General features: G+C 42.6%; 2 protein-coding genes across 2 annotated transcripts in view; one reads left to right on the top strand and one right to left on the bottom strand.

Moving 5' to 3' along the window:
* Positions 1 to 27912, bottom strand: part of TAPBPL (TAP binding protein like) — a 112051-nt gene that overhangs the window by 37106 nt on the left and 47033 nt on the right. The window lies entirely within an intron of this gene.
* ACRBP (acrosin binding protein) lies at positions 441 to 27817 on the top strand. The gene is made up of 5 exons (XM_075352217.1): positions 441 to 504; positions 3232 to 3465; positions 3556 to 3650; positions 19599 to 19692; positions 27281 to 27817. Exons 1-5 carry the CDS (start codon positions 489 to 491, stop codon positions 27736 to 27738), a joined length of 897 nt encoding a protein of 298 aa, XP_075208332.1. The 5' UTR covers positions 441 to 488; the 3' UTR covers positions 27739 to 27817.

The following is a 27912-nucleotide window of genomic DNA, read 5'->3' as shown; positions in this document are numbered from 1 at the left end:
ATAGTGCAGTAGGAATACATAACTGGTGGTCCCAGGTGCCGGACCCTCGTCGCTCAGACTTGTATGCAGAATCTATTGTAACCCCTATAGAAGATGCTGGTCTTCCTGTCACTGAGGCTCAGGAATATCTTACAACTTTCCCAGTTTTTCACCAGTTTGTGCAGTAAAAAGGACTCAAAAAAGAGTGGAAATATACTTTTCTGGGTTTTAGGGGTTAAACTAATCTTTTACAATTGATTCTGTAAATCTTGGGAGTTATACTTTAAGCAGCAAAACTTTGATCCTAGCAAAAGTCATTGTTTCTTAGAGCAGCCAATCAGAGAGCACGGTTTATTTTCCAGTATGGATTAGAACCCTGACCCTGCATTCTGATTGGCTGCTGTATAATGGTCTGTGATGCTCGGTGTTCTTGGAATCTCTGTTCTCTGTGATGTCACTGATCCAGGCTCGTCTACATACAGAGGACATTACCTGGACGTGGTGACAAGATGACTTATCAGAACGGTAATGATAACCTTAACCTATATAAATTAAGGCATATTAGTTTTAAAATATATCTGACTAGGGGTCAAAATTGTGCTTTTCTAATACTGAGCTCCAAATCCTCCAGTTTTCTCCCCACAAAGTCATAGAATTAAATGATAAAACTTTGACTACCTGCATCCACCACTAGGGGGAGCTCACTACACACGGATTATTCAGCTCTGATTGAACTCAGTGATAACTCTGTCTTCAACAAGCTCCCCCTAGTGGTGTCTACAGGCAAATGCAGGGTGGGGAATAACTTTTTCTTTAGTCGTTAGCTCTTTCGGACTTTATTAATAACTTTTAGGCATATGGTTAGTAGCCAGCAGCTTGAATATGTTTTGACCCCGGGTTAGGAGCCCAGAAAGTGGCGGCCAGTGACAGCAATTGCCCTCTATCATCTAGCGTTGCTATTATTTTAGAATTATACAACCCATAATGGTCATGGGCTGGATATGTTGCATTATTCATGACCATGCAGTTAGGGCACAAGTACATTGGAGGCCATAGTGTGCTCATTGCAGATTCCCATGCTTGAAAATAGAGGATGGGTCTGAGTGAGGACCCCCCAGCTATATATATATACTAGCTGTGCTACCCGGCTTCGCCCGGGTTAATAACTTCTGTTAACAAAATAGAATGTATTAACAAAAATGTATTCTGCACACAAAACCACAAGACAAATAGATAGAAATGTAATTATTAAAAGGCAAAAACTAAGCTAATAGAAGCATTTCACAACATATATAACACCATAGATATTCCACACAGATTTAACTAAATTGGCCAAGTAATGTGCTCCGTCTGCCTCTTTCCAGGTCTGTCGCTTTCCCCGTCTGTCTCTTTCCAAGTCTGTCTCTTTCCAAATCTGTCTCTTTCCAGGTCTGTCTCTTTCCAGGTCTGTCTCTTTCTAGGTCTGTCTCTGTCTCTTTCCCTGTCTGTCTCTTTCCAGGTCTGTCTCTTTCCCCGTCTGTCTCTTTCTAGGTCTGTCTCTGTCTCTTTCCCTGTCTGTCTCTTTCCAGGTCTGTCTCTTTCCAGGTCTGTCTCTTTCTAGGTCTGTCTCTGTCTCTTTCCCTGTCTGTCTCTATCTCTCTGTCTCTTTCCCTGTCTGGTTCTGTCTCTCTCTATTTGTCTCCCCACCGACATCTTATTACCTCACATATAAGCTTCTTATACTATGAATGTCCTTTGTTCCTATAGCAACCACTCACAGCTGCTACTTATAACCTATAGTTCCAGGCTCCATTTACTTTAATGAAGGCATGTTTATTGGAGAGTAACTGTAAAGTGCGGAGTTAAATTTTCCTGTCAAAACATAGTCTACGACGTTCCCTGGGTCACATGAGGTGTCTGTGCAAAATTTTGTGATTGTAAATGCGACGGTGCGGATACAAAACATACATACATACACACATTCAGCTTTATATATTAGATATCTCTAATATATAAAGGTGTGTGTGTGTGTGTGTGTGTGTGTGTGTGTGTTTGTCATCTGCACCGTCGCAGCTACAGCCACAAAATTTTGCACACTCACACTTCTCGACCCTGAGAACGTCATAGGCTAGGTTTTGAGGGGAAATTTTAACCCCGCGCTTTACAGTTATTCGCCAAAAAACCTGCCTCCATTAAGACAAATGGAGCTGGGAGCCACAGTGCAGCCAGAACTTCAGAAGAATGCGCAGTCACGCCCTTATATGGAATGTTGGTGTGTCACAATGCAGCCAGGGAAAGAGACAGATGCAGCCAGGGAAAGAGACAGACACAGACAGGGTAAGAAACAGACATAGACAGGGTAAGAGACAGACACAAAGAGACAGACAAAGAGACAGACTGACAGGGAAAGAGAGGGAAAGAGAGAGACAGGTTAAGAGACAGACACAGACAGGTAAAGAGACAGACACAGACAAAGAGACAGAGACAGACACAGGGAAACAGACAGACAGGGAAAGAGAGGGAAAGAGACAGACAGGGTAAGAGACAGACAAAGAGAAGGTAAAGAGACAGACACAGGGAAAGAGATAGAGGGAAAGAGAGACAGGGAAAGCGAGGGAAAGAGAGGGAAAGAGACAGACAGGGAAAGAGACAGACAGGGAAAGTGACTGAGATAGACAGACAGGGAAAGAGATAGATAGACAGACAGGGAAAGAGATAGATAGACAGACAGGGAAAGAGATTGAGACAGACGGAGAAAGAGACAGAGACAGTCAGAGACAGACCGGGAAAGAGACAGACAGACAAAGAGATAGAGAGAGAGACAGAGAGATATATACAGAGGGGGAGACAGACATTATAATTACATTTATATCTATTTGTTTTGTGGTTTGTGTGCAGAATACATTTTTGTTAATAAATTCTATTTTGTCAACAGCAGTTATTAACCCAGGCGAAGCCGGGTAGTACAGCTAGTATATAATATATAATATATATATATATATATATATATATATATATATATATATATATATATATATGGTTTGTCATACTGAGACCCCCTGTTTAATGATGTGAAATACTTTCCCAACTACCTTCTTCCCAAGTGGAGACATCATGAGTGCAGCACATCTTTTTCCATTGTCCCCATGACAACACTTCCTGGCATGAGCATTCAGATTTGTCATAGGGACTTTTTGTTTATTTACATCATTATCCATATCATTGCTCACTTAGATGAATGTTAATGTATGTGTCGATGTATTTTATACATAGCCTTCATCATTTTCTGGTGGGCACAAGCGATTTTAACATTCAGTACGGCAAACGACGCCTACGTAGTCGCTCCTGGTTCTCCTCTGTCTGGTGAAGAGTATGAGCAATTTATGAAGCTGATCCGTCCTGAAAAGAAAGCCAAGCATCTCTGCGATATCCGCCGAGTCGCTGGATGTGATGATCCTCAAGTTTATGGCTTTGACTTGGTCGAGAACCACGGACTCATTCCCAAGGGTGACTATGAATATTGCGTATAGTCTGGAAGTTCCTAGAGCCACAAACCAGAACATGTGGCACAAGGTGACACTGCCCTTAATGTTGCAGGACCGATATGTACAGAATCCAGCTTGTTCCCCCGTTTCAAATCCTTCTGCCAATTTGCAATGTTCCGCTGTACGGAGAACCAGTTCTACATAAAGGTAGGTGAGACGGCCCACCAGTCAGATCTAAATAAATGTAAAGGACACGGACCACCAGTCAGATCTACATAAAGGTAAGAAACATGGACCACCAGCCAGATCTACATAAAGGTAAAGAAGACGGACCACCAGTCAGATCTACATAAAGGTAAAGAAGACGGACCACCAGTCAGATCTACATAAAGGTAAAGGAGACGAACCACCAGTCAGATCTACATAAGGTAACAAACACGGACCACCAGTCACATCTACATAAAGGTAAGAAACAAGGACGACTAGTCAGATCTACATAAAGGTAAAGGACACAGACTACCATTCAGATCTACATGAGGTAAGAAACATGGACCACCACACAGATCTACATAAGGTAAGTGAGACGGACCACCAGTCAAGATCTACATAAAGGTAGGTGATACGGACCACAAGTAAGGTCAACATAGAGGTAAGAAACACGGACCACCAGTCAGATCTACATAAAGGTATGTGAGATGGACCACCAGCCAGATCTTCATAAGGTTACAAAAATGGACCACCAGTCATATCTACATAAAGGTAAGAAACACGGACCACCAGCCAGATCTACATAAAGGTAAGAAACACGGACCACCAGTCAGATCTACATAAAGGTAAGGGAGACGCATCATCAGTCTAGATTTAAATAAAGGTAAATAAGACGGACCACCAGTCAGATCTACATAAAGGTAGATGAGATGGACCCCCAGTCAGATCTATATAAGGTAAGAAACAGGGACCACCAGTCAGATCTACAAAGAGGTAGGCGAGATGGACCACCAGTCAGATCTACATAAGGTAAGAAACATGGAGGACTAGTCAGATCTACATAAAGGTAAGAAACAAGGACCAGCAGTCAAATCTACATAAAGATAAAGGAGACGGACAACCAGTCAGATCTACATAAAGATAAAGGAGACGGACCACCAGTCAGATCTACATAAAGGTAAGAAACATGGACCACCAGTCAGATGTACATAAAGGTAAGTGAGACGGACCACCAGTGAAAATCTACATAAAAGGTAGGTGAGATGAACCACTAGTCAGATCTACATGAAGGTAAAGGAGACGGATCACCAGTCAGATCTACATAAAGGAAAGAAAAACAGACCACCACACAGATCTACATAAAGGTATGTGAGACGGACCATCAGTCAGATCTACATAAAAGGTAAAAGAGACGGACCACCAGTCAAAATCTACATAAGTTAAGAAACTCGGACCACTGGTCAGATCTGCATAAAGGAAAGAAACACGGACCACCACACAGATCTACATAAAGGTAGGTGAGATGGACCATCAGTCAGATCTACATAAAGGTAAAGGATACGGACCACCAGTCAGATCTTCATAAAGGTAAGTGACACGGACCACTAGTCAGAACTACATAAAGGTAAGTGAGACGAACTACCAGTCAAGATCTATATAAAGGTAAAGGAGACAAAACACCAATCAAGATCTACATGAAAGGTAGGTGAGACGGATCTCCAGTCAAGATTTACATAAAGGTAAAGGAGACGGACCACCAGTCACATTTACATAAAGGTAAGAAACACGGACCACCAGTCAGATCTACATAAAGGTAAGTGAGATGGACTACCGGTCAAGAGCTATATAAAAGTAAAGGATACAAACCACCAGTCAAGATTTACATAAAGGTAAAGGAGACGGACCACCAGTCAGGTCTTCATAAAGGTAAAAGAGACGGACCACCAGTCAGATCTACATAAAGGTAAAAGAGACGGACCACCGGTCAGATCTACTTAAAGGTAGGTGAGACGAAGCACCAGTCAAGATCTATATAAAGATAAAGGAGACAAACCACCAGTCAAGAGCTACATAAAAGGTAAGTGCGACGGACCACTGATGAGATCTACATGAAGGTAAAGGAGATGGACCACCAGTCAGATCTACATAAAGGTAAGAAACATGGACCACCGGTCAGATCTACATAAGGTAGGTGAGACGGACCACCAGCCAGATCTACATAAGGTAGGTGAGACGGACCACCAGTCAGATGTACATAAAAGGTAAAGGAGACGGACCACCAGTCAGATCTACATAAGGTAAAAAACACCAACGACCATTCAGATCTACATAAGGTAATAAACACGGACCACCAATCAGATCTACATAAAGGTAAAAAACACAGACTACCAGACAGATCTACATAAGGGTAAGTGAGACGGACCACCAGTCAGATCTACATATGCTAAGAAACACGGACCACCGGTCAGATCTACATTAAGGTAAGTGAGAAGGACCACCAGTCAAAATCTACATTACAGGTAGGTGAGACGGACCACCAGTCAGATCTACATAAAGGTAAAAGAGACGGACCACCAGTCAGATCTACATAAGGTAAGAAACACGGAATACCGGTCAGATCTACATAAAGGTAGGTGAGATGGACCATCAGTCAGATCTACATAAAGGTAAAGGATACGGACCACCAGTCAGATCTTCATAAAGGTAAGTGACACGGACCACTAGTCAGAACTACATAAAGGTAAGTGAGACGAACCACCAGTCAAGATCTATATAAAGGTAAAGGAGACAAAACACCAATCAAGATCTACATGAAAGGTAGGTGAGACGGATCTCCAGTCAAGATTTACATAAAGGTAAAGGAGACGGACCACCAGTCACATTTACATAAAGGTAAGAAACACGGACCACCAGTCAGATCTACATAAAGGTAAGTGAGATGGACTACCAGTCAAGAGCTATATAAAAGTAAAGGATACAAACCACCAGTCAAGATTTACATAAAGGTAAAGGAGACGGACCACCAGTCAGGTCTTCATAAAGGTAAAAGAGACTGACCACCAGTCAGATCTACATAAAGGTAAAAGAGACGGACCACCGGTCAGATCTACTTAAAGGTAAGTAAGACGGACCACCAGTCAAGATCTACATAAAAAGTAGGTGAGACAGACCACCAGTCAGATCTACATAAAGGTAAAAGAGATGGACCACCAGTCAGATCTACATCAGGTAAAAAACACGGACCACCGGTCAGATCTACACAAAGGTAAGAAACACGGACCACCACACAGATCTACATAAAGGTAGGTGAGACGGACCATCAGTCAGATCTACATAAAAGGTAAAGGAGACGGACCACCAGTCAGATCTACATAAAGGTAAGTGACACGGACCATCAGTCAAGATCTATATAAAGGTAAAGGAGACAAACCACCAATCAAGATCTACCTAAAAGGTAGGTGAGACGGATCTCCAGTCAAGATTTACATAAAGGTAAAGGAGACGGACCACCAGTCAGATCTACATAAAGGTAAGAAACATGGACCACCAGTCAGATGTACATAAAGGTAAGTGAGACGGACCACCAGTGAAAATCTACATAAAAGGTAGGTGAGATGAACCACTAGTCAGATCTACATGAAGGTAAAGGAGACGGATCACCAGTCAGATCTACATAAAGGAAAGAAAAACAGACCACCACACAGATCTACATAAAGGTATGTGAGACGGACCATCAGTCAGATCTACATAAAAGGTAAAAGAGACGGACCACCAGTCAAAATCTACATAAGTTAAGAAACTCGGACCACTGGTCAGATCTGCATAAAGGAAAGAAACACGGACCACCACACAGATCTACATAAAGGTAGGTGAGATGGACCATCAGTCAGATCTACATAAAGGTAAAGGATACGGACCACCAGTCAGATCTTCATAAAGGTAAGTGACACGGACCACTAGTCAGAACTACATAAAGGTAAGTGAGACGAACCACCAGTCAAGATCTATATAAAGGTAAAGGAGACAAAACACCAATCAAGATCTACATGAAAGGTAGGTGAGACGGATCTCCAGTCAAGATTTACATAAAGGTAAAGGAGACGGACCACCAGTCACATTTACATAAAGGTAAGAAACACGGACCACCAGTCAGATCTACATAAAGGTAAGTGAGATGGACTACCAGTCAAGAGCTATATAAAAGTAAAGGATACAAACCACCAGTCAAGATTTACATAAAGGTAAAGGAGACGGACCACCAGTCAGGTCTTCATAAAGGTAAAAGAGACTGACCACCAGTCAGATCTACATAAAGGTAAAAGAGACGGACCACCGGTCAGATCTACTTAAAGGTAGGTGAGACGAAGCACCAGTCAAGATCTATATAAAGATAAAGGAGACAAACCACCAGTCAAGAGCTACATAAAAGGTAAGTGCGACGGACCACTGATGAGATCTACATGAAGGTAAAGGAGATGGACCACCAGTCAGATCTACATAAAGGTAAGAAACATGGACCACCGGTCAGATCTACATAAGGTAGGTGAGACGGACCACCAGCCAGATCTACATAAGGTAGGTGAGACGGACCACCAGTCAGATGTACATAAAAGGTAAAGGAGACGGACCACCAGTCAGATCTACATAAGGTAAAAAACACCAACGACCATTCAGATCTACATAAGGTAATAAACACGGACCACCAATCAGATCTACATAAAGGTAAAAAACACAGACTACCAGACAGATCTACATAAGGGTAAGTGAGACGGACCACCAGTCAGATCTACATATGCTAAGAAACACGGACCACCGGTCAGATCTACATTAAGGTAAGTGAGAAGGACCACCAGTCAAAATCTACATTACAGGTAGGTGAGACGGACCACCAGTCAGATCTACATAAAGGTAAAAGAGACGGACCACCAGTCAGATCTACATAAGGTAAGAAACACGGAATACCGGTCAGATCTACATAAAGGTAAGTAAGACGGACCACCAGTCAAGATCTACATAAAAAGTAGGTGAGACAGACCACCAGTCAGATCTACATAAAGGTAAAAGAGATGGACCACCAGTCAGATCTACATCAGGTAAAAAACACGGACCACCGGTCAGATCTACACAAAGGTAAGAAACACGGACCACCACACAGATCTACATAAAGGTAGGTGAGACGGACCATCAGTCAGATCTACATAAAAGGTAAAGGAGACGGACCACCAGTCAGATCTACATAAAGGTAAGTGACACGGACCATCAGTCAAGATCTATATAAAGGTAAAGGAGACAAACCACCAATCAAGATCTACCTAAAAGGTAGGTGAGACGGATCTCCAGTCAAGATTTACATAAAGGTAAAGGAGACGGACCACCAGTCAGATCTACATAAAGGTAAGAAACATGGACCACCAGTCAGATGTACATAAAGGTAAGTGAGACGGACCACCAGTGAAAATCTACATAAAAGGTAGGTGAGATGAACCACTAGTCAGATCTACATGAAGGTAAAGGAGACGGATCACCAGTCAGATCTACATAAAGGAAAGAAAAACAGACCACCACACAGATCTACATAAAGGTATGTGAGACGGACCATCAGTCAGATCTACATAAAAGGTAAAAGAGACGGACCACCAGTCAAAATCTACATAAGTTAAGAAACTCGGACCACTGGTCAGATCTGCATAAAGGAAAGAAACACGGACCACCACACAGATCTACATAAAGGTAGGTGAGATGGACCATCAGTCAGATCTACATAAAGGTAAAGGATACGGACCACCAGTCAGATCTTCATAAAGGTAAGTGACACGGACCACTAGTCAGAACTACATAAAGGTAAGTGAGACGAACCACCAGTCAAGATCTATATAAAGGTAAAGGAGACAAAACACCAATCAAGATCTACATGAAAGGTAGGTGAGACGGATCTCCAGTCAAGATTTACATAAAGGTAAAGGAGACGGACCACCAGTCACATTTACATAAAGGTAAGAAACACGGACCACCAGTCAGATCTACATAAAGGTAAGTGAGACGGACCACCAGTCAGATCTACATAAGGTAAGAAACATAGACGACCAGTCAGATCTACATGAGGTAATAAACACGGACCACTGATCAGATCTACATAAAAGTAAAAAACACAGACCACCAGACAGATCTACATAAAAGGTAGGTCAGACGGACCACCAGTCAAATCTACATAAGGTAAGAAACACGGACCACCAGTCAGATCTACATAAGGTAAGAAACACGGACCACCAGTCAGATCTACATAAAGTTAAGAAACATAGACCACCAGACAGATCTACATAAAGGTAAGAAACACGGATCACCGGTCAGATCTACATAAGATAGGTGGAACAGACCACCAGTCAGATGTACATAAAAGTAAAGGAGACAGACCACCAGTTAGATCTACATAAGGTAAGAAACATCGACGACCAGTCAGATCTACATAAGGTAATAAACACGGACCACCAGTCAGATCTACATAAAGGTAAGAAACACGGACCACCAGTCAGATCTACATAAAGGAAAGTGAGACGGACCACCAGTCAGATCTACATAAAGGTAAGCGAGACAGAGCACCAGTCAGATCTACATAAGGTAAGAAACGCGGACCACCAGTCAGATCTACATAAAGGACAAGGAGACGTACCACCGGTCAGATCTACATAAAGGTAAGCGAGACAGAGCACCAGTCAGATCTACATAAGGTAATAAACACGGACCACCAGTCAGATCTACATAAAGGAAAGAAACGCGGACCACCAGTCAGATCTACATAAAGGACAAGGAGACGTACCACCAGTCAGATCTACATAAAGGTAAGAAACACGGACCACCAGACAGATCTACATAAAGATAAGAAACACGGACCACCGGTCAGATCTACATAAGGTAGGTGAGACGGACCACCAGTCAGATCTACATAAGGTAAGAAACATGGACCACCGATCAGATCTACATAAAGGTAAAAAACACACACCACCAGTCAGATCTACATAAGGTAAGAAACATGGACCACCGATCAGATCTACATAAAGGTAAAAAACACACACCACCAGTCAGATCTACATAAAGGTAAGTGAGACGGACCACCAGTCAGATCTACATCAGGTAAAAAACACGGACCACCAGTCAGATCTACATAAAGGTAAGGGAGACGCATCATCAGTCTAGATTTAAATAAAGGTAAATAAGACGGACCACCAGTCAGATCTACATAAGGTAGGTGAGACGGACCACCAGCCAGATCTACATAAGGTAGGTGAGACGGACCACCAGTCAGATGTACATAAAAGGTAAAGGAGACGGACCACCAGTCAGATCTACATAAGGTAAAAAACACCAACGACCATTCAGATCTACATAAGGTAATAAACACGGACCACCAATCAGATCTACATAAAGGTAAAAAACACAGACTACCAGACAGATCTACATAAGGGTAAGTGAGACGGACCACCAGTCAGATCTACATAAAGGTAAAAGAGACGGACCACCAGTCAGATCTACATAAGGTAAGAAACACGGAATACCGGTCAGATCTACATAAAGGTAAGTAAGACGGACCACCAGTCAAGATCTACATAAAAAGTAGGTGAGACAGACCACCAGTCAGATCTACATAAAGGTAAAAGAGATGGACCACCAGTCAGATCTACATCAGGTAAAAAACACGGACCACCGGTCAGATCTACACAAAGGTAAGAAACACGGACCACCACACAGATCTACATAAAGGTAGGTGAGACGGACCATCAGTCAGATCTACATAAAAGGTAAAGGAGACGGACCACCAGTCAGATCTACATAAAGGTAAGTGACACGGACCATCAGTCAAGATCTATATAAAGGTAAAGGAGACAAACCACCAATCAAGATCTACCTAAAAGGTAGGTGAGACGGATCTCCAGTCAAGATTTACATAAAGGTAAAGGAGACGGACCACCAGTCAGATCTACATAAAGGTAAGAAACATGGACCACCAGTCAGATGTACATAAAGGTAAGTGAGACGGACCACCAGTGAAAATCTACATAAAAGGTAGGTGAGATGAACCACTAGTCAGATCTACATGAAGGTAAAGGAGACGGATCACCAGTCAGATCTACATAAAGGAAAGAAAAACAGACCACCACACAGATCTACATAAAGGTATGTGAGACGGACCATCAGTCAGATCTACATAAAAGGTAAAAGAGACGGACCACCAGTCAAAATCTACATAAGTTAAGAAACTCGGACCACTGGTCAGATCTGCATAAAGGAAAGAAACACGGACCACCACACAGATCTACATAAAGGTAGGTGAGATGGACCATCAGTCAGATCTACATAAAGGTAAAGGATACGGACCACCAGTCAGATCTTCATAAAGGTAAGTGACACGGACCACTAGTCAGAACTACATAAAGGTAAGTGAGACGAACCACCAGTCAAGATCTATATAAAGGTAAAGGAGACAAAACACCAATCAAGATCTACATGAAAGGTAGGTGAGACGGATCTCCAGTCAAGATTTACATAAAGGTAAAGGAGACGGACCACCAGTCACATTTACATAAAGGTAAGAAACACGGACCACCAGTCAGATCTACATAAAGGTAAGTGAGACGGACCACCAGTCAGATCTACATAAGGTAAGAAACATAGACGACCAGTCAGATCTACATGAGGTAATAAACACGGACCACTGATCAGATCTACATAAAAGTAAAAAACACAGACCACCAGACAGATCTACATAAAAGGTAGGTCAGACGGACCACCAGTCAAATCTACATAAGGTAAGAAACACGGACCACCAGTCAGATCTACATAAGGTAAGAAACACGGACCACCAGTCAGATCTACATAAAGTTAAGAAACATAGACCACCAGACAGATCTACATAAAGGTAAGAAACACGGATCACCGGTCAGATCTACATAAGATAGGTGGAACAGACCACCAGTCAGATGTACATAAAAGTAAAGGAGACAGACCACCAGTTAGATCTACATAAGGTAAGAAACATCGACGACCAGTCAGATCTACATAAGGTAATAAACACGGACCACCAGTCAGATCTACATAAAGGTAAGAAACACGGACCACCAGTCAGATCTACATAAAGGAAAGTGAGACGGACCACCAGTCAGATCTACATAAAGGTAAGCGAGACAGAGCACCAGTCAGATCTACATAAGGTAAGAAACGCGGACCACCAGTCAGATCTACATAAAGGACAAGGAGACGTACCACCGGTCAGATCTACATAAAGGTAAGCGAGACAGAGCACCAGTCAGATCTACATAAGGTAATAAACACGGACCACCGGTCAGATCTACATAAAGGAAAGAAACGCGGACCACCAGTCAGATCTACATAAAGGACAAGGAGACGTACCACCGGTCAGATCTACATAAAGGTAAGCGAGACAGAGCACCAGTCAGATCTACATAAGGTAAGAAACACGGACCACCGGTCAGATCTACATAAAGGCAAGAAACGCAGACCACCAGACAGATCTACATAAAGGACAAGAAGACGTACCACCAGTCAGATCTACATAAAGGTAAGAAACACGGACCACCAGACAGATCTACATAAAGATAAGAAACACGGACCACCGGTCAGATCTACATAAGGTAGGTGAGACGGACCACCAGTCAGATCTACATAAGGTAAGAAACATGGACCACCGATCAGATCTACATAAAGGTAAAAAACACACACCACCAGTCAGATCTACATAAGGTAAGAAACATGGACCACCGATCAGATCTACATAAAGGTAAAAAACACACACCACCAGTCAGATCTACATAAAGGTAAGTGAGACGGACCACCAGTCAGATCTACATCAGGTAAAAAACACGGACCACCAGTCAGATCTACATAAGGTAAGAAACACGGACCACTGGTCAGATCTACATAAAGGTAAGAAATGCGGACCACCAGTTGATCTACATAAAGGTAAGAAACATGAACCACCAGACAGATCTACATAAAGGTAAGAAACACAGACCACCAGACATCTATATAAAAGGTAAGAAACATGAACCACCAGACAGATCTACATAAAGGTAAGAAACATGGAGCACCGGTCAGATCTACATAAAGGTAAGTGAGACTGACCACCAGTCAGATCTACATTAAAGTAAAAAACACAGACCACCAGACATCTATATAAAAGGTAAGAAACATGAACCACCAGACAGATCTACATAAAGGTAAGAAACATGGAGCACCGGTCAGATCTACATAAAGGTAAGTGAGACGGACCACCAGTTAGATCTGCATAAGGTAAGAAACACGGACCACTGGTCAGATCTACATGAAGGTAAGAAAAGCGGACCACCAGACAGATCTACATAAAGGAAAAGGAGACGTACCACCAGTCAGTTCTACATAAAGGTAAGAAACACGGACCACCCCTCAGATCTACATAAGATAAGAAACACAGACCACCAGTCAGATCTACATAAAAGGTAAGAAACACAGACGACCACCACTAGTCAAGATCTACATTACAGGTAGGTGAGACGGACCACCAGTCAGATCTACATAAGGTAAAAAACACGGACCACCAGTCAGATCTACATAAAGGTAAGTGAGACGGACCACCAGTCAAGATCTACATAAAAGGTAGGTGAGATGGACCACCAGTCAGATCTACATCAGGTAAAAAACACGGACCACCAGTCAGATCTACATAAAGGTAAGAAACACGGACCACCGGTCAGATCTACATAAAGGTAAGAAACGTGGACCACCAGTCAGATCTACATAAAGGTAAGAAACATGGACCACCAGACAGATCTACATAAAGGTAAGAAACATGGACCACCAGTCAGATCTACATAAGGTAAGAAACACGGACCACTGGTCAGATCTACATAAAGGTAAGAAAAGCGAACCACCAGTCAGATCTACATAAGATAAGAAACACGGACCACCGGTCAGATCTATATAAAAGGTAAGAAACACAGACCACCACCACCAGTCAAGATCTACATTACAGGTAGGTGAGACGGACCACCAGTCAGATCTACATAAGGTAAAAAACACGGACCACCAGTCAGATCTACATAAAGGTAAGTGAGACGGACCACCAGTCAAGATCTACATAAAAGGTACGTGAGATGGACCACCAGTCAGGTCTACATCAGATAAAAAACACGGACCACCAGTCAGATCTACATAAAGGTAAGAAACACGGACCACCGGTCAGAACTACATAAGGGTAAGAAACACGGACCACCAGTCAGATCTACATAAAGGTAAGAAAAGCGGACCACCAGTCAGATCTACATAAAGGTAAGTGAGACGGACCACCAGTCAGCATTACATAAGGTAAGAAACACGGACCACCGGTCAGATCTACATAAAGGTAAGAAACGCGGACCACCTGTCAGATCTACATAAAGGAAAAGGAGACGTACCACCAGTCAGATCTACATAAAGTAAGAAACATGGACCACCTGTCAGATCTACATAAAGGTAAGAAACGCGGACCACCAGACAGATCTACATAAAGGAAAAGGAGACGTACCACCAGTCAGATCTACATAAAGGTAAGAAACATGGACCACCAGTCAGATCTACATAAATGTAAGAAACACGGACCACCAGTCAAGAATTACATAAAAATAGGTGAGACGGACCACTAGTTAGATCTACATGAAGGTAAATGAGATGGACCACCATTCAGATCTAAATTAAAGGTAAGAAACACGGACCACCAGACAGATCTACATAAAGGTAAGAAACATGGACCACCAGTCAGATCTACATAAGGGTAAGAAACACGGACCACCAGTCAGATCTACATAAAGGTAAGTGAGACGGACCACCAGTCAAGATCTACATAAAAGGTACGTGAGATGGACCACCAGTCAGGTCTACATCAGATAAAAAACACGGACCACCAGTCAGATCTACATAAAGGTAAGAAACACGGACCACCGGTCAGAACTACATAAGGGTAAGAAACACGGACCACCAGTCAGATCTACATAAAGGTAAGAAAAGCGGACCACCAGTCAGATCTACATAAAGGTAAGTGAGACGGACCACCAGTCAGCATTACATAAGGTAAGAAACACGGACCACCGGTCAGATCTACATAAAGGTAAGAAACGCGGACCACCTGTCAGATCTACATAAAGGAAAAGGAGACGTACCACCAGTCAGATCTACATAAAGTAAGAAACATGGACCACCTGTCAGATCTACATAAAGGTAAGAAACGCGGACCACCAGACAGATCTACATAAAGGAAAAGGAGACGTACCACCAGTCAGATCTACATAAAGGTAAGAAACATGGACCACCAGTCAGATCTACATAAATGTAAGAAACACGGACCACCAGTCAAGAATTACATAAAAATAGGTGAGACGGACCACTAGTTAGATCTACATGAAGGTAAATGAGATGGACCACCATTCAGATCTAAATTAAAGGTAAGAAACACGGACCACCAGACAGATCTACATAAAGGTAAGAAACATGGACCACCAGTCAGATCTACATAAGGTAAGAAACATGGACCACCGATCAGATCTACATAAAGGTAAGAAACGCGGACCACCAGACAGATCTACATAAAGGTAAGAAACATGGACCACCAGACAGATCTACATAAGGTAAAAAACACGGACCACCAGTCAGATCTACATAAAGGTAAGTGAGACGGACCACCAGTCAGATCTACATAAGGTAAGAAACACGGACCACCGATCAGATCTACATAAAAGTAAAAAACACAGACCACCAGACAGAGCTACATAAAGGTAAGAAACACGGACCACCAGTCAAATCTACATAAGGTAAGAAACACGGACCACTGGTCAGATCTACATGAAGGTAAGAAAAGCAGACCACCAGACAGATCTACATAAAGGAAAAGGAGACATACCACCAGTCAGATCTACTTAAAGGTAAGAAACACGGACCACCAGTCAGATCTACATATGATAAGAAACACGGACCACCAGTCAGATCTACATAAAAGGTAAGAAACACGGATCACCAGCACCAATCAAGATCTACATTACAGGTAGGTGAGACGGACCACCAGTCAGATCTACATAAGGTAAAAAACACGGACCACCAGTCAGATCTACATAAAGGTAAGTGAGACGGACCACCAGTCAGCTCTACATAAGGTAAGAAACACGGACCACCGGTCAGATCTACATAAAAGAAGAAACGCGGACCACCGATCAGATCTACATAAAGGTAAAAAACACAGACCACCGGTCAGATCTACATAAAAGAAGAAACGTGGACCACCAGACAGATCTACAAAAAGGAAAAGGAGACGTACCACCAGTCAGATCTACATAAAGGTAAGGAACACAGACCACCAGTCAGATCTACATAAAGGTAAGTGAGACGGACCACCGGTCAGATCTACATAAGGTAGGTGAGACGAACCACCAGTCAGATCTACATAAGGTAATAAACACGGACCACCGATCAGATCTACATAAAGGTAAAAAACATACACCACCAGACAGAGCTACATAAAGGTAGGTCAGATGGACCACCAGGCAGATCTACATAAAGGCAAGTGAGACGGACCACCAGTCAGATCTACATAAGGTAAGAAACACGAATTACTGGTCAGATCTACATAAAGGTAAGAAAAGCGGACCACCAGACAGATCTACATAAAGGAAAAGGAGAAGTACCACCAGTCAGATCTACATAAAGGTAAGAAACATGGACCACTAGTCAGATCTACATAAAAGGTAAGAAACACTGACCACAACCACCAGTCAAGATCTACATTACAGGTAGGTGAGACGGACCACCATTCAGATCTACATAAGGTAAAAAACATGGACCACCAGTCAGATCTACATAAAGTAAGAAACACGAACCACCAGTCAGATCTACATAAAGGTAAGTGAGACGGACCACCAGTCAAGATCTACATCAGGTAAAAAACAGAGACCACCAGTCAGATCTACATAAAGGTAAGAAACACGGACCACCGGTCAGATCTACATAAGGTAAGAAACATGGACCACTGGTCAGATCTACATAAAGGTAAGAAACACGGACCACCGGTCAGATCTACATAAGGTAGGTGAGACAGACCACAAGTCAGATGTACATAAAGGTAAAGGAGACGGACCACCAGTCACATTTACATAAAGGTAAGAAACACGGACCACCAGTCAGATCTACATAAAGGTAAGAAACACGGACCACCAGTCAGATCTACATAAAGGTAAGAAACACGGACCACCAGTCAGATCTACATAAGGTAAGAAACACGAATTACTGGTCAGATCAACATAAAGGTAAGAAAAGCGGACCACCAGTCAGATCTACATAAAAGGTAAGAAACACAGACCACAACCACCAGTCAAGATCTACATTACAGGTAGGTGAGACGGACCCCCATTCAGATCTACATAAGGTAAAAAACACGGACCACCAGTCAGATCTACATAAAGTAAGTGAGACGGACCACCGGTCAGATCTACATAAAGGTAAGTGAGACGGACCAGCAGTAAAGATCTACATAAAAGGTAGGTGAGATGGACCACCAGTCAGATCTACATCAGGTAACAAACAGGGACCACCAGTCAGATCTACATAAAGGTAAGAAACACGGACCACCGGTCAGAACTACATAAAGGTAAGAAACACGGACCACCAGTCAGATCTATATAAAAGTAGGTAAGACTAGTCAAATCTACATAAAGGTAAAGGAGATGGACCACCAGTCAGATCTACATAAAGGTAAGAAAAATGGACCACCAGTCAGCTCTACATAAAAGGTAAGAAACACAGACCACCAGTCAAGATCTATATAGAGGTAAAGGAGAAAAACCACCAGTCATAAAAGGTAGGTGAGACGGACCACCATTCAGATCTACATGAAGGTAATGGAGACGGACCACCAGTCAGATCTACATAAAGGTAAGAAACACGGACCACCGGTCAGATCTACATAAACTTGTAAAGGAGACAGACACCAGCCAAGTTCTAGATAAAGTTAGAGAAGACAGCCACCAGCCAAGTTCTACATAAAGTTAGAGGAGACAGCCACCAGCCAAGTTCTACATAAAGTTAGAGAAGACAGACACCAGCCAAGTTCTACATAAAGCTAGAGGAGACAGCCACCAGCCAAGTTCTACATAAAGGTAGAGGAGACAGACACCAGCCAAGTTCTACATAAAGTTAGAGAAGACAGCCACCAGCCAAGTTCTACATAAAGTTAGAGGAGACAGACACCAGCCAAGTTCTACATAAAGTTAGAGAAGACAGACACCAGCCAAGTTCTACATAAAGCTAGAGGAGACAGCCACCAGCCAAGTTATACATAAAGTTAGAGAAGACAGACACCAGCCAAGTTCTACATAAAGCTAGAGGAGACAGCCACCAGCCAAGTTCTACATAAAGTTAGAGGAGACAGACACCAGCCAAGTTCTACATAAAGTTAGAGGAGACAGACACCAGCCAAGTTCTACATAAAGTTAGAGAAGAAAGCCACCAGCCAAGTTCTACATAAAGTTAGAGGAGACAGACACCAGCCAAGTTCTACATAAAGCTAGAGGAGACAGCCACCAGCCAAGTTCTACATAAAGTTAGAGGAGACAGACACCAGCCAAGTTCTACATAAAGCTAGAGGAGACAGCCACCAGCCAAGTTCTACATAAAGTTAGAGAAGACAGACACCAGCCAAGTTCTACATAAAGCTAGAGGAAACAGCCACCAGCCAAGTTCTACATAAAGTTAGAGGAGACAGACACCAGCCAAGTTCTACATAAAGTTAGAGAAGAAAGCCACCAGCCAAGTTCTACATAAAGTTAGAGGAGACAGACACCAGCCAAGTTCTACATAAAGTTAGAGAAGAAAGCCACCAGCCAAGTTCTACATAAAGTTAGAGAAGACAGACAACCAGTCCAGTTCTACGCAAAGGAAGAGAGACACAGACCACCTGTCCAGCTCTACAGAAAGGTAAGGAGATGGACACCTGTCCAGGTCTGCAGATCAAGGTATTATCTAGAACAGCAAATGAGACCTTTATATATGCAGGACGGCTGAATGTTGACTGAGAACAGTTTATACACAAGCGGTCCATACCACATAGATATCAGCATTTCTAATGTTCCATTTTCTGATAATTTTAACCTTCTTCTGCAGAGAATTCCATGTCCAGCCGAACTTCTAGATCAAACTAATTTCCCGGCAGAATTGTTCAGACCGCGAGGACTCAGCAGGGGCATGATTATTCCAGGTGACTGTCATTAATGACCTCATGTTGACCACGATTAGGTTAAAGCAGATCTCAAGCAAATGGAAATATTCCTAAAAATGCTCAGATCAGTTGAAAATAATTCTACAAATGACATTCACCTTCACTGGTCCCAGCAAGTCCTCTCCCATCACATTGCCTGAAATATCCCCACAGAATCACTGTCCACCTCTGCCAGGATTTATCGGAACGGATATTTCCAGCTATTTCCAGTGTGATGAGGACGTCACCAGGAACGTTACATTTTTTTTTTTTTTTCAATAGTTCAGTTTGAATAGTTCACAGTGTTTGATGCCCTGCCAATTTTGCAAGTTTTCCCATCTACAAAGATTGGAGCGATTTGTAATTTTTATCGTAGGTAACTTCAACTGTGACAGACCAGAAAATCTCATTGTATGATTTTTAAATAATTAATTTGCATTTTATTGCAGGAAATAAGTATTTGATTCAATAGAAAAACAGAACTTAATATTTGGTAGAAACCTTTGTTTGCAGTTACAGAGGTCGGAAGTTTCCTGTAGTTCTTGACCAGGTTTGCACACACTGCAGCAGGGATTTTGGCGACTCCTCCAAACAGATCTTCTCCAGATATTTCATGTCACCTCCTCCATACAGCTCTTCTCCACATCTTCCAGGTCACCTCCTCCATACAGATCTTCTCCAGATCTTTTAGGTAACCTCCTCCATACAAATCTTCTCCAGATCTTTTAGGTCACTCCTCCATACAGATCTTCTCCAGATCTTCCAGGTCACCTCCTCCATACAGATCTTCTCCAGATCTTTTAGGTAACCTCCTCCATACAAATCATCTCCAGATCTTTTAGGTCACTCCTCCATACAGATCTTCTCCAGATCTTTCAGGTCATTCCTCCATACAGATCTTTTCTAAATCTGTCAGGTCACCTCCTCCATACAGATCTTTTCCAGATCTTTCAGGTCACTCCTCCATACAGATCTTCTCCAGATCTTTCAGGTCATTCCTCCATACAGATCTTCTCCAGATCTTTCAGGTCACTCCTCCATACAGATCTTCCTCAGATCTTTCAGGTTTTGGGGCTGTCACTGGGTAATATTGAGTTTCAGCTCCTCCAAAGATTTCTATTGTGTTGAGGTCTGGAAACTGGCTAGGCCACTCCAGGACCTTGGAATGCTTCTTACAGAGACACTCCTTAGTTGTCCTGGCTGTGAGTTTTGGTTCATTGTCACGATGGAAGACCCAGTCACGACTCATCTTCAATGCTCTTACTGAGATTGTTGACCAAAATCTTATGATAGATGACTGCATCCATCCTACCTTCAATATGGTGCAGTCGTCCTGTGCCCGTTCCAGAAAGGCTCCCCCAAAGTATGATGTTTCTACCCCATGCTTCATGGTTAGGATTGTGTTCTTGGGGCTGTACTGATCCTTCTTGTTTCTCCAAACATGGTGAGGGTAGTTGATACCAAAAAATTTCTATTTTAGCCTCATCTGACCACATGACATTCTCCCATGCCTCCTCTGGATCAGCCAGATGGTCATTGGTGAACTTTAAATGCACGTTAGCATGTGTTGGCATGAGCAGGGGAACCTGCGTGCCCTGCAGGATTTTAATCCATGATGATTTAGTGTCTTACTAACTGAAATCTTTGAGACTGTGGTCCCAGCTTCCTTCAGGTCATTGACCAGTTCCTCCTATGTAATTCTTGGCTGATTTTTTACCTTTCTCAGAATCCTCCTTACCCCACAAGGCGAGATCTTGCATGGAGCACCAAACCAAGTTAGACTGACAGTCATCTTGTGTTTCTTTCCTTTCTAATAATTCTGTCAACAGTTGTTGCCTTCTCCCCAAGCTGCTTGCCTATTGTCCTGTACCCATATAAGCCTTGTGCAGGTCTACAATTTTGTCCCTGGTGTCCTTAGACATCTCTTTGGTCATGTCCATGGTGGAGAAGTTGGAGTGTGATTGATTATGTGGACAGTTGTTTTTTTATACAGGTAATGAGTTCAAACAGGTGCAATTAATACAGATAATGAGTGCAGAGTAGGAGGGCTTCTTGAAGAAAAAATAACAGGTCTGTGAGAGAAGACGTCTTGCTGGTTGGTAGGAGATCAAATACTTTATTCATGCAATAAAATGCAAATTAATTATTTAAAAATCATACAATGGGATTTTCTGCATTATTTTTATTCTGTCACAGTTGAAGTTACCTACGATAAAAATGACAAAATCTCTCCATTCTTTGTAGGTGGGAAAATTTGCAAAATTGGCAGTGTATCAAATACTTATTTTCCCCACTATACATACATTATGTTGTCCCCTTACACTCCCTCATAAAGTATGATGGCCTATCACAGCTCCCCTTACAGTATAATGTCCCCCCACACCTTCCCACACAGTATGATGTCCCCTCACAACCCCTCACACAGTATGTTGTCCCCTCAGAATCCCTCAGACAGTATGATGTTTCCTCACAATCCCTCATAATGTATGATGGCCCGTAACAGCTCCCCATGCAGTATAATATCCCCCACAATTTCCCACACAGTATGATGTCCCCTCAAAACCCCCTACACATTATGTTGGCACCTCACATCCCCTCACATAAAATAATGTTCCCTCACAACCCCTCACACAGTATGATGTCCCCTCACAATCCCCCATAAAGAATGAGGGCCCTTCACAGCTCCCGATACAGTATAATATCTCACCACACAGTATGATGTTCCCTCACAGCCCCCCACACATTATGTTGGCACCTCACAACCCCTCACACAGTATGATATCCCCTCACAATCCCATCATACAGTATGATATCCCCCCCCACACCTTCCCACACAGTATGATGCCCCCTCACAACTCTCCAGACATTATGTTGGCACCTAGCATCCCCTCACATAAAATAATGTCCCCTCACAACCCCTCACACAGTATGATGTCCCCTCACAATCCCCCATAAAGTATGATGGCCCTTCACAGCTCCCGATACAGTATAATATCTCCCCACACAGTATGATATTCCCTCACAGCCCCCCACACATTATGTTGGCACCTCTGATCCCCTCACATAAAATAATATCCCCTCACACAATATGATGTCCCCTCACAATCCCCCATAAAGTATGTTGGCCCTTCATAGTTCCCAATATAGTATAATATCTCCCCACACAGTATGATGTTCCCTCACAGCCCCCCACACATTATGTTGGCACCTCACAACCCCTCACACAGTATGATATCCCCTCAAAATCCCTTGTAAAGTATGATGGCCCCTCACAATCCCATCATACAGTATGATGCTCCTTCACAGCTCCCCATACACTATAATGTCCCCCCACACCTTCCCATACAGTATGATGTAATAATGCCACACAGTGCCCTGACAAAAAAAGAACCTTACCGTTGCTCCTGTCTAATGTCTCCAGTCTGGAAACTGTTTACAGCAGGCACAATGTAGTGACATCATGGCGTCACCGAGCTCTCAGCTCACAGGTCTCATAGGGGCAGAATTCTTCAACTATCGCCCTGCTTCTGTATTAGGCTGTGTCCAGTCATAGCCAAATTGTAATACTTATTCTATGTTCTGAGGATTTCGATAGCGTAGGGCAATGACAATCAGAGACGAGTTCCGGGTACAAGATGTTTTATAGTATGTAACCACGGTAGATACAGAACAAACACAACAACACAATAACACATACAATACTTTCCGGAATAGACGCGGAGGGGATTCCCGGGGCCACGCACCGGACTCCCCCAGGGAGACCACCAGAGCGAACCCCTATACAGGGACTGTCCGGCAATCTACCCCGGAAGGCCTAAATGCGCAGCAGCCGGGATAAGGAGCAAGCGGTAAAGTCAATGAGTGTCCATACGGGAATGTTTGTCCAGAATGGTTACGAACCAAAAGAGAACCAGGCGGAGTGCTGACCGAAGATGGTAAACGGAATCCGGGCACAGCCTTGAAGAGCCGGGTACAGTCCAGAGTCAATCGGTAGGTAGTCTTTTAGGGGAATCCAGAGGCAATCAGGAATAAGCAGCAACACAGCAGGAGCACACAGCAGGCAGTATACTCAGGCACTGGACTGGACTTAGAGGCGGCCTTTTAAGCAGCTGGACAGGAAGTAGGGCAACAGAACGGTAACCTCCATGTTAACCGAGGGCAAGGGCAGTCAAAAGAGAACTGGAAAACCTGGAAACCTGACACAAATATTTTGAGACTGAGGCCCGTTAAAGGGAACCTGTCAGCAGAAATTTCCCCTAAAACCTAAAAGATTCCCCCTCTGCAGCTCCTGGGCTGCATTCTAGAAAGGTCCCTGTTATTATTGTGCCCCCTTTCTGACCAAAAAAAAGAGTTTATAAAGTGGTACCTTTTTTGGCTTCGGATTCTGTAAATGTGACACGGGGGCGGGGTGCCTGATGGCCGTTATTCTGCCCCCTGGTCCTGTATGCCGCCCCCATCGCTGATTTCCATACTTGTGGACGCCGCCCACTGCTCCAGCCATCCCCGCGCATGCCCAGTGCCCATCTCTCGTGGATGAGCACTGTGCCCAGTGTCACCGCTGGTGACGTGCGCGCAGGCTTTAGATTATGGGCGGTGCTGTGATGTTTATTACCAAGCAACCGCCCATAATCGCGGGACCGCGCATTCCCCCTCGGCCTGCTTCGTTCTGCGCAAGCGCGCTGCTGCTGAACTCACATCACCTCCTTCCCATCTTGCCCTGAGGCAGGAAATAGATGGGATGAGCGCGGAAGCAGGAAGCACGAAGCAGGCCGAGGGGGAATGCGCGGTCCCGCGATTATGGGCGGTTCCTTGGTAATAAACATCACAGCACCGCCCATAATCTAAAGCCTGCGCGCACGTCACCAGCGGTGACACTGGGCACAGTGCTCATCCACGAGAGGTGGGCACTGGGCATGCGCGGGGATGGCTGGAGCAGTGGGCGGCGTCCACAAGTATGGAAATCAGCGATGGGGGCGGCATACAGGACCAGGGGGCAGAATAACGGCCCTCAGGCAGCCCGCCCCCGTGTCACATTTACAGAATCCGAAGCCAAAAAGGTACCACTTTATAAACTCTTTTTTTTTGGTCAGAAAGGGGGCACAATAATAACAAGGACCTTTCTAGAATGCAGCCCAGGAGCTGCAGAGGGGGAATCTGTTAGGTTTTAGGGGAAATTTCTGCTGACAGGTTCCCTTTAAGGTTTTCATAAAGTTTGCTGCTTTAGTGTTTTTAGCTTTTTTTTGTCAGATATATCTATATTACTAAAGTACAATTAAGCAGGTGGACAAAAAAAACACAGAAATAGTGATAAACTCCAAGTACTGATGAGACAAGAATGGGTCAGTGTCAGTACTCGGCCCAGAAGCTGATATATAAATTGCGTCTTTACAGAAACTTGATGTATTTGTTAATAAAAGTTTTAAAATATCTGAAATGCTGATTATTGTACATCACTGACCATATAAACACCTAAAAAATCTAAAGACACTGAATCAGCAAACTGTGGAAGCAAAAAATTGTATCAAGCTCAAAATTTTTGCCAATGGTTCAACACATCTTGTGTTCCACCGTTCAGTATTTGAGAACTTTTCCAACTTTACAGCATAAAAACTCTGGTTTTGATACAATTTTTGAAATCCGACATTACCTACAATGTGTAAACTCCACCGATATAATAGGATCACAAGCTTCATATAGAAAGTCACAAGAGAGGAGTTTTGTGCTAACTTCTCCACTTTATCCACCCTTCCTACCTAACTACAATATGCCATATTTTTGCATTGGGAGGCAGTAGTTATATTCCTGTACATAGGGGGCAATATTATAGCAGATATATTCTTGTACATAGGGAACAGTATTATAGTAGTTATATTCTTGTACATAGGGGGCAGTATTATAGTAGTTATATTCTTGTACATAGGGAACAGTATTATAGTAGTTATATTCTTGTACATAGGGGGCAGTATTATAGGAGTTATATTCTTGTACATAGGGGGCAGTATTATAGTAGTTATATTCTTGTACATAGGGAATAGTATTATAGTAGTTATATTCTTGTACATAGGAGCAGTATTATAGTAGTTATATTCTTCTACATAGGAGCAGTATTATAGTAGTTATATTCTTCTACATAGGGGGCAGTATTATAGTAGTTATATTCTTGTACATAGGGAACAGTATTATAGTAGTTATATTCTTGTACATAGGGGGCAGTATTATAGGAGTTATATTCTTGTACATAGGGGGCAGTATTATAGTAGTTATATTCTTGTACATAGGGAATAGTATTATAGTAGTTATATTCTTGTACATAGGAGCAGTATTATAGTAGTTATATTCTTCTACATAGGAGCAGTATTATAGTAGTTATATTCTTGTACATAGGGGCAGTATTATAGTAGTTATATTCTTGTACATAGGGAGCAGTATTATAGCAGATATATTCTTGTACATAGGGGCAGTATTATAGTAGTTATATTCTTGTGCATAGGAGCAGTATTATAGTAGTTATATTCTTGTACATAGGGAACAGTATTATAGGAGTTATATTCTTGTACATAGGGGCAGTATTATAGTAGTTATATTCTTGTACATAGGGGGCAGTATTATAGTAGTTATATTCTTGTACATAGGGGGCAGTATTATAGTAGTTATATTCTTGTACATAGGGGGCAGTATTATAGTAGTTATATTCTTGTACATAGGGGGCAGTATTATAGTAGTTATATTCTTGTACATAGGGGGCAGTATTATAGTAGTTATATTCTTGTTCACAGGGGCAGTATTATAGTAGATATATTCTTGTACATAGGGGCAGTATTATAGTAGTTATATTCTTGTACATAGGAGCAGTATTATAGTAGTTATATTATTGTACATAGGGGCAGTATTATAGTAGTTATATTCTTGTACATAGGGGCAGTATTATAGTAGTTATATTCTTGTACATAGGGGGCAGTATTATAGTAGTGATTATTCTTGTACATAGGGGGCAGTATTATAGTAGTTATATTATTGTACATAGGGGCAGTATTATAGTAGTTATATTCTTGTACATAGGGGGCAGTATTATAGTAGTTATATTCTTGTACATAGGGGGCAGTATTATAGTAGTTATATTCTTGTACATAGGGGGCAGTATTATTGTAGTTATATTCTTGTACATAGGGACAGTATTATAGTAGTTATATTCTTGTACATAGGAGCAGTATTATAGTAGTCATATTATTGTACATAGGGGCAGTATTATAGTAGTTATATTCTTGTACATAGGGGGCAGTATTATAGTAGTTATATTCTTGTACATAGGGGGCAGTATTATAGTAGTTATATTCTTGTACATAGGGGGCAGTATTATAGTAGTTATATTCTTGTACATAGGGGGCAGTATTATAGTAGTTATATTCTTGTACATAGGGGGCAGTATTATTGTAGTTATATTCTTGTACATAGGGACAGTATTATAGTAGTTATATTCTTGTACATAGGAGTAGTATTATAGTAGTTATATTCTTGTACATAGGGGCAGTATTATAGTAGCTATATTCTTGTACATAAGAGGCAGTATTATAATAGTTATATTTTGCAGCTCCGGCCTTCCCACATGAATCTGTTACACAAGAACAACCTGTGTTAGTTAATACTAATGATGTGGAGTCAATGGCGTCCCATCTCCGCGCCCTCACTGAGCAGCTGCTGCTGTTTAGCTTCACAGAGTGTAACCAGCAACCCATCCGCAAGAGCAAGCAGCCTCCCCCCGAGACCGTAGAAGACCCCCAAGACCTAGCCATAACAAAGGACCAATCCTTCCAAACAAATCTTGGCTTGAGTAACATGGAGGAAGACTTGGCCATCCCTGATGTGGTGGAGGTGGACCTTAAGAAAGGAATAGTGAGGGGGTTAAACACTAAACCCAAGAAGTATAAGGTGCCGGTGGAACTTCATACAAAGGGGAAGAGTCCACGGCTCACCGCAGTGTCAGGTTTTTTTCATGAGAGGATAGACCCCGACTACCAAAACAAATCCAACCATGAAGCGAATCTATAGGTAGTCATGAGGAACCAACAGAGTCTCCGAAACCTGCGCGCATGGCTGAAAAAACGGGGCAGAGATTAATAAATATATTACAAACAATATAATGAGCTTTGTGGTCTATGAACATGGCACACACATCATTCTTGTAGGACTGACAGCTGCAGCCAGAAAAAATGGCCGTCACAA

The sequence above is a fragment of the Anomaloglossus baeobatrachus genome, chromosome 5 (genome assembly GCF_048569485.1).
Source record: "Anomaloglossus baeobatrachus isolate aAnoBae1 chromosome 5, aAnoBae1.hap1, whole genome shotgun sequence".
NCBI lineage: Eukaryota > Metazoa > Chordata > Amphibia > Anura > Aromobatidae > Anomaloglossus > Anomaloglossus baeobatrachus.
Note: the sequence above shows the minus strand (reverse complement) of the source record. Positions and strands in the feature narration are given on the sequence as shown.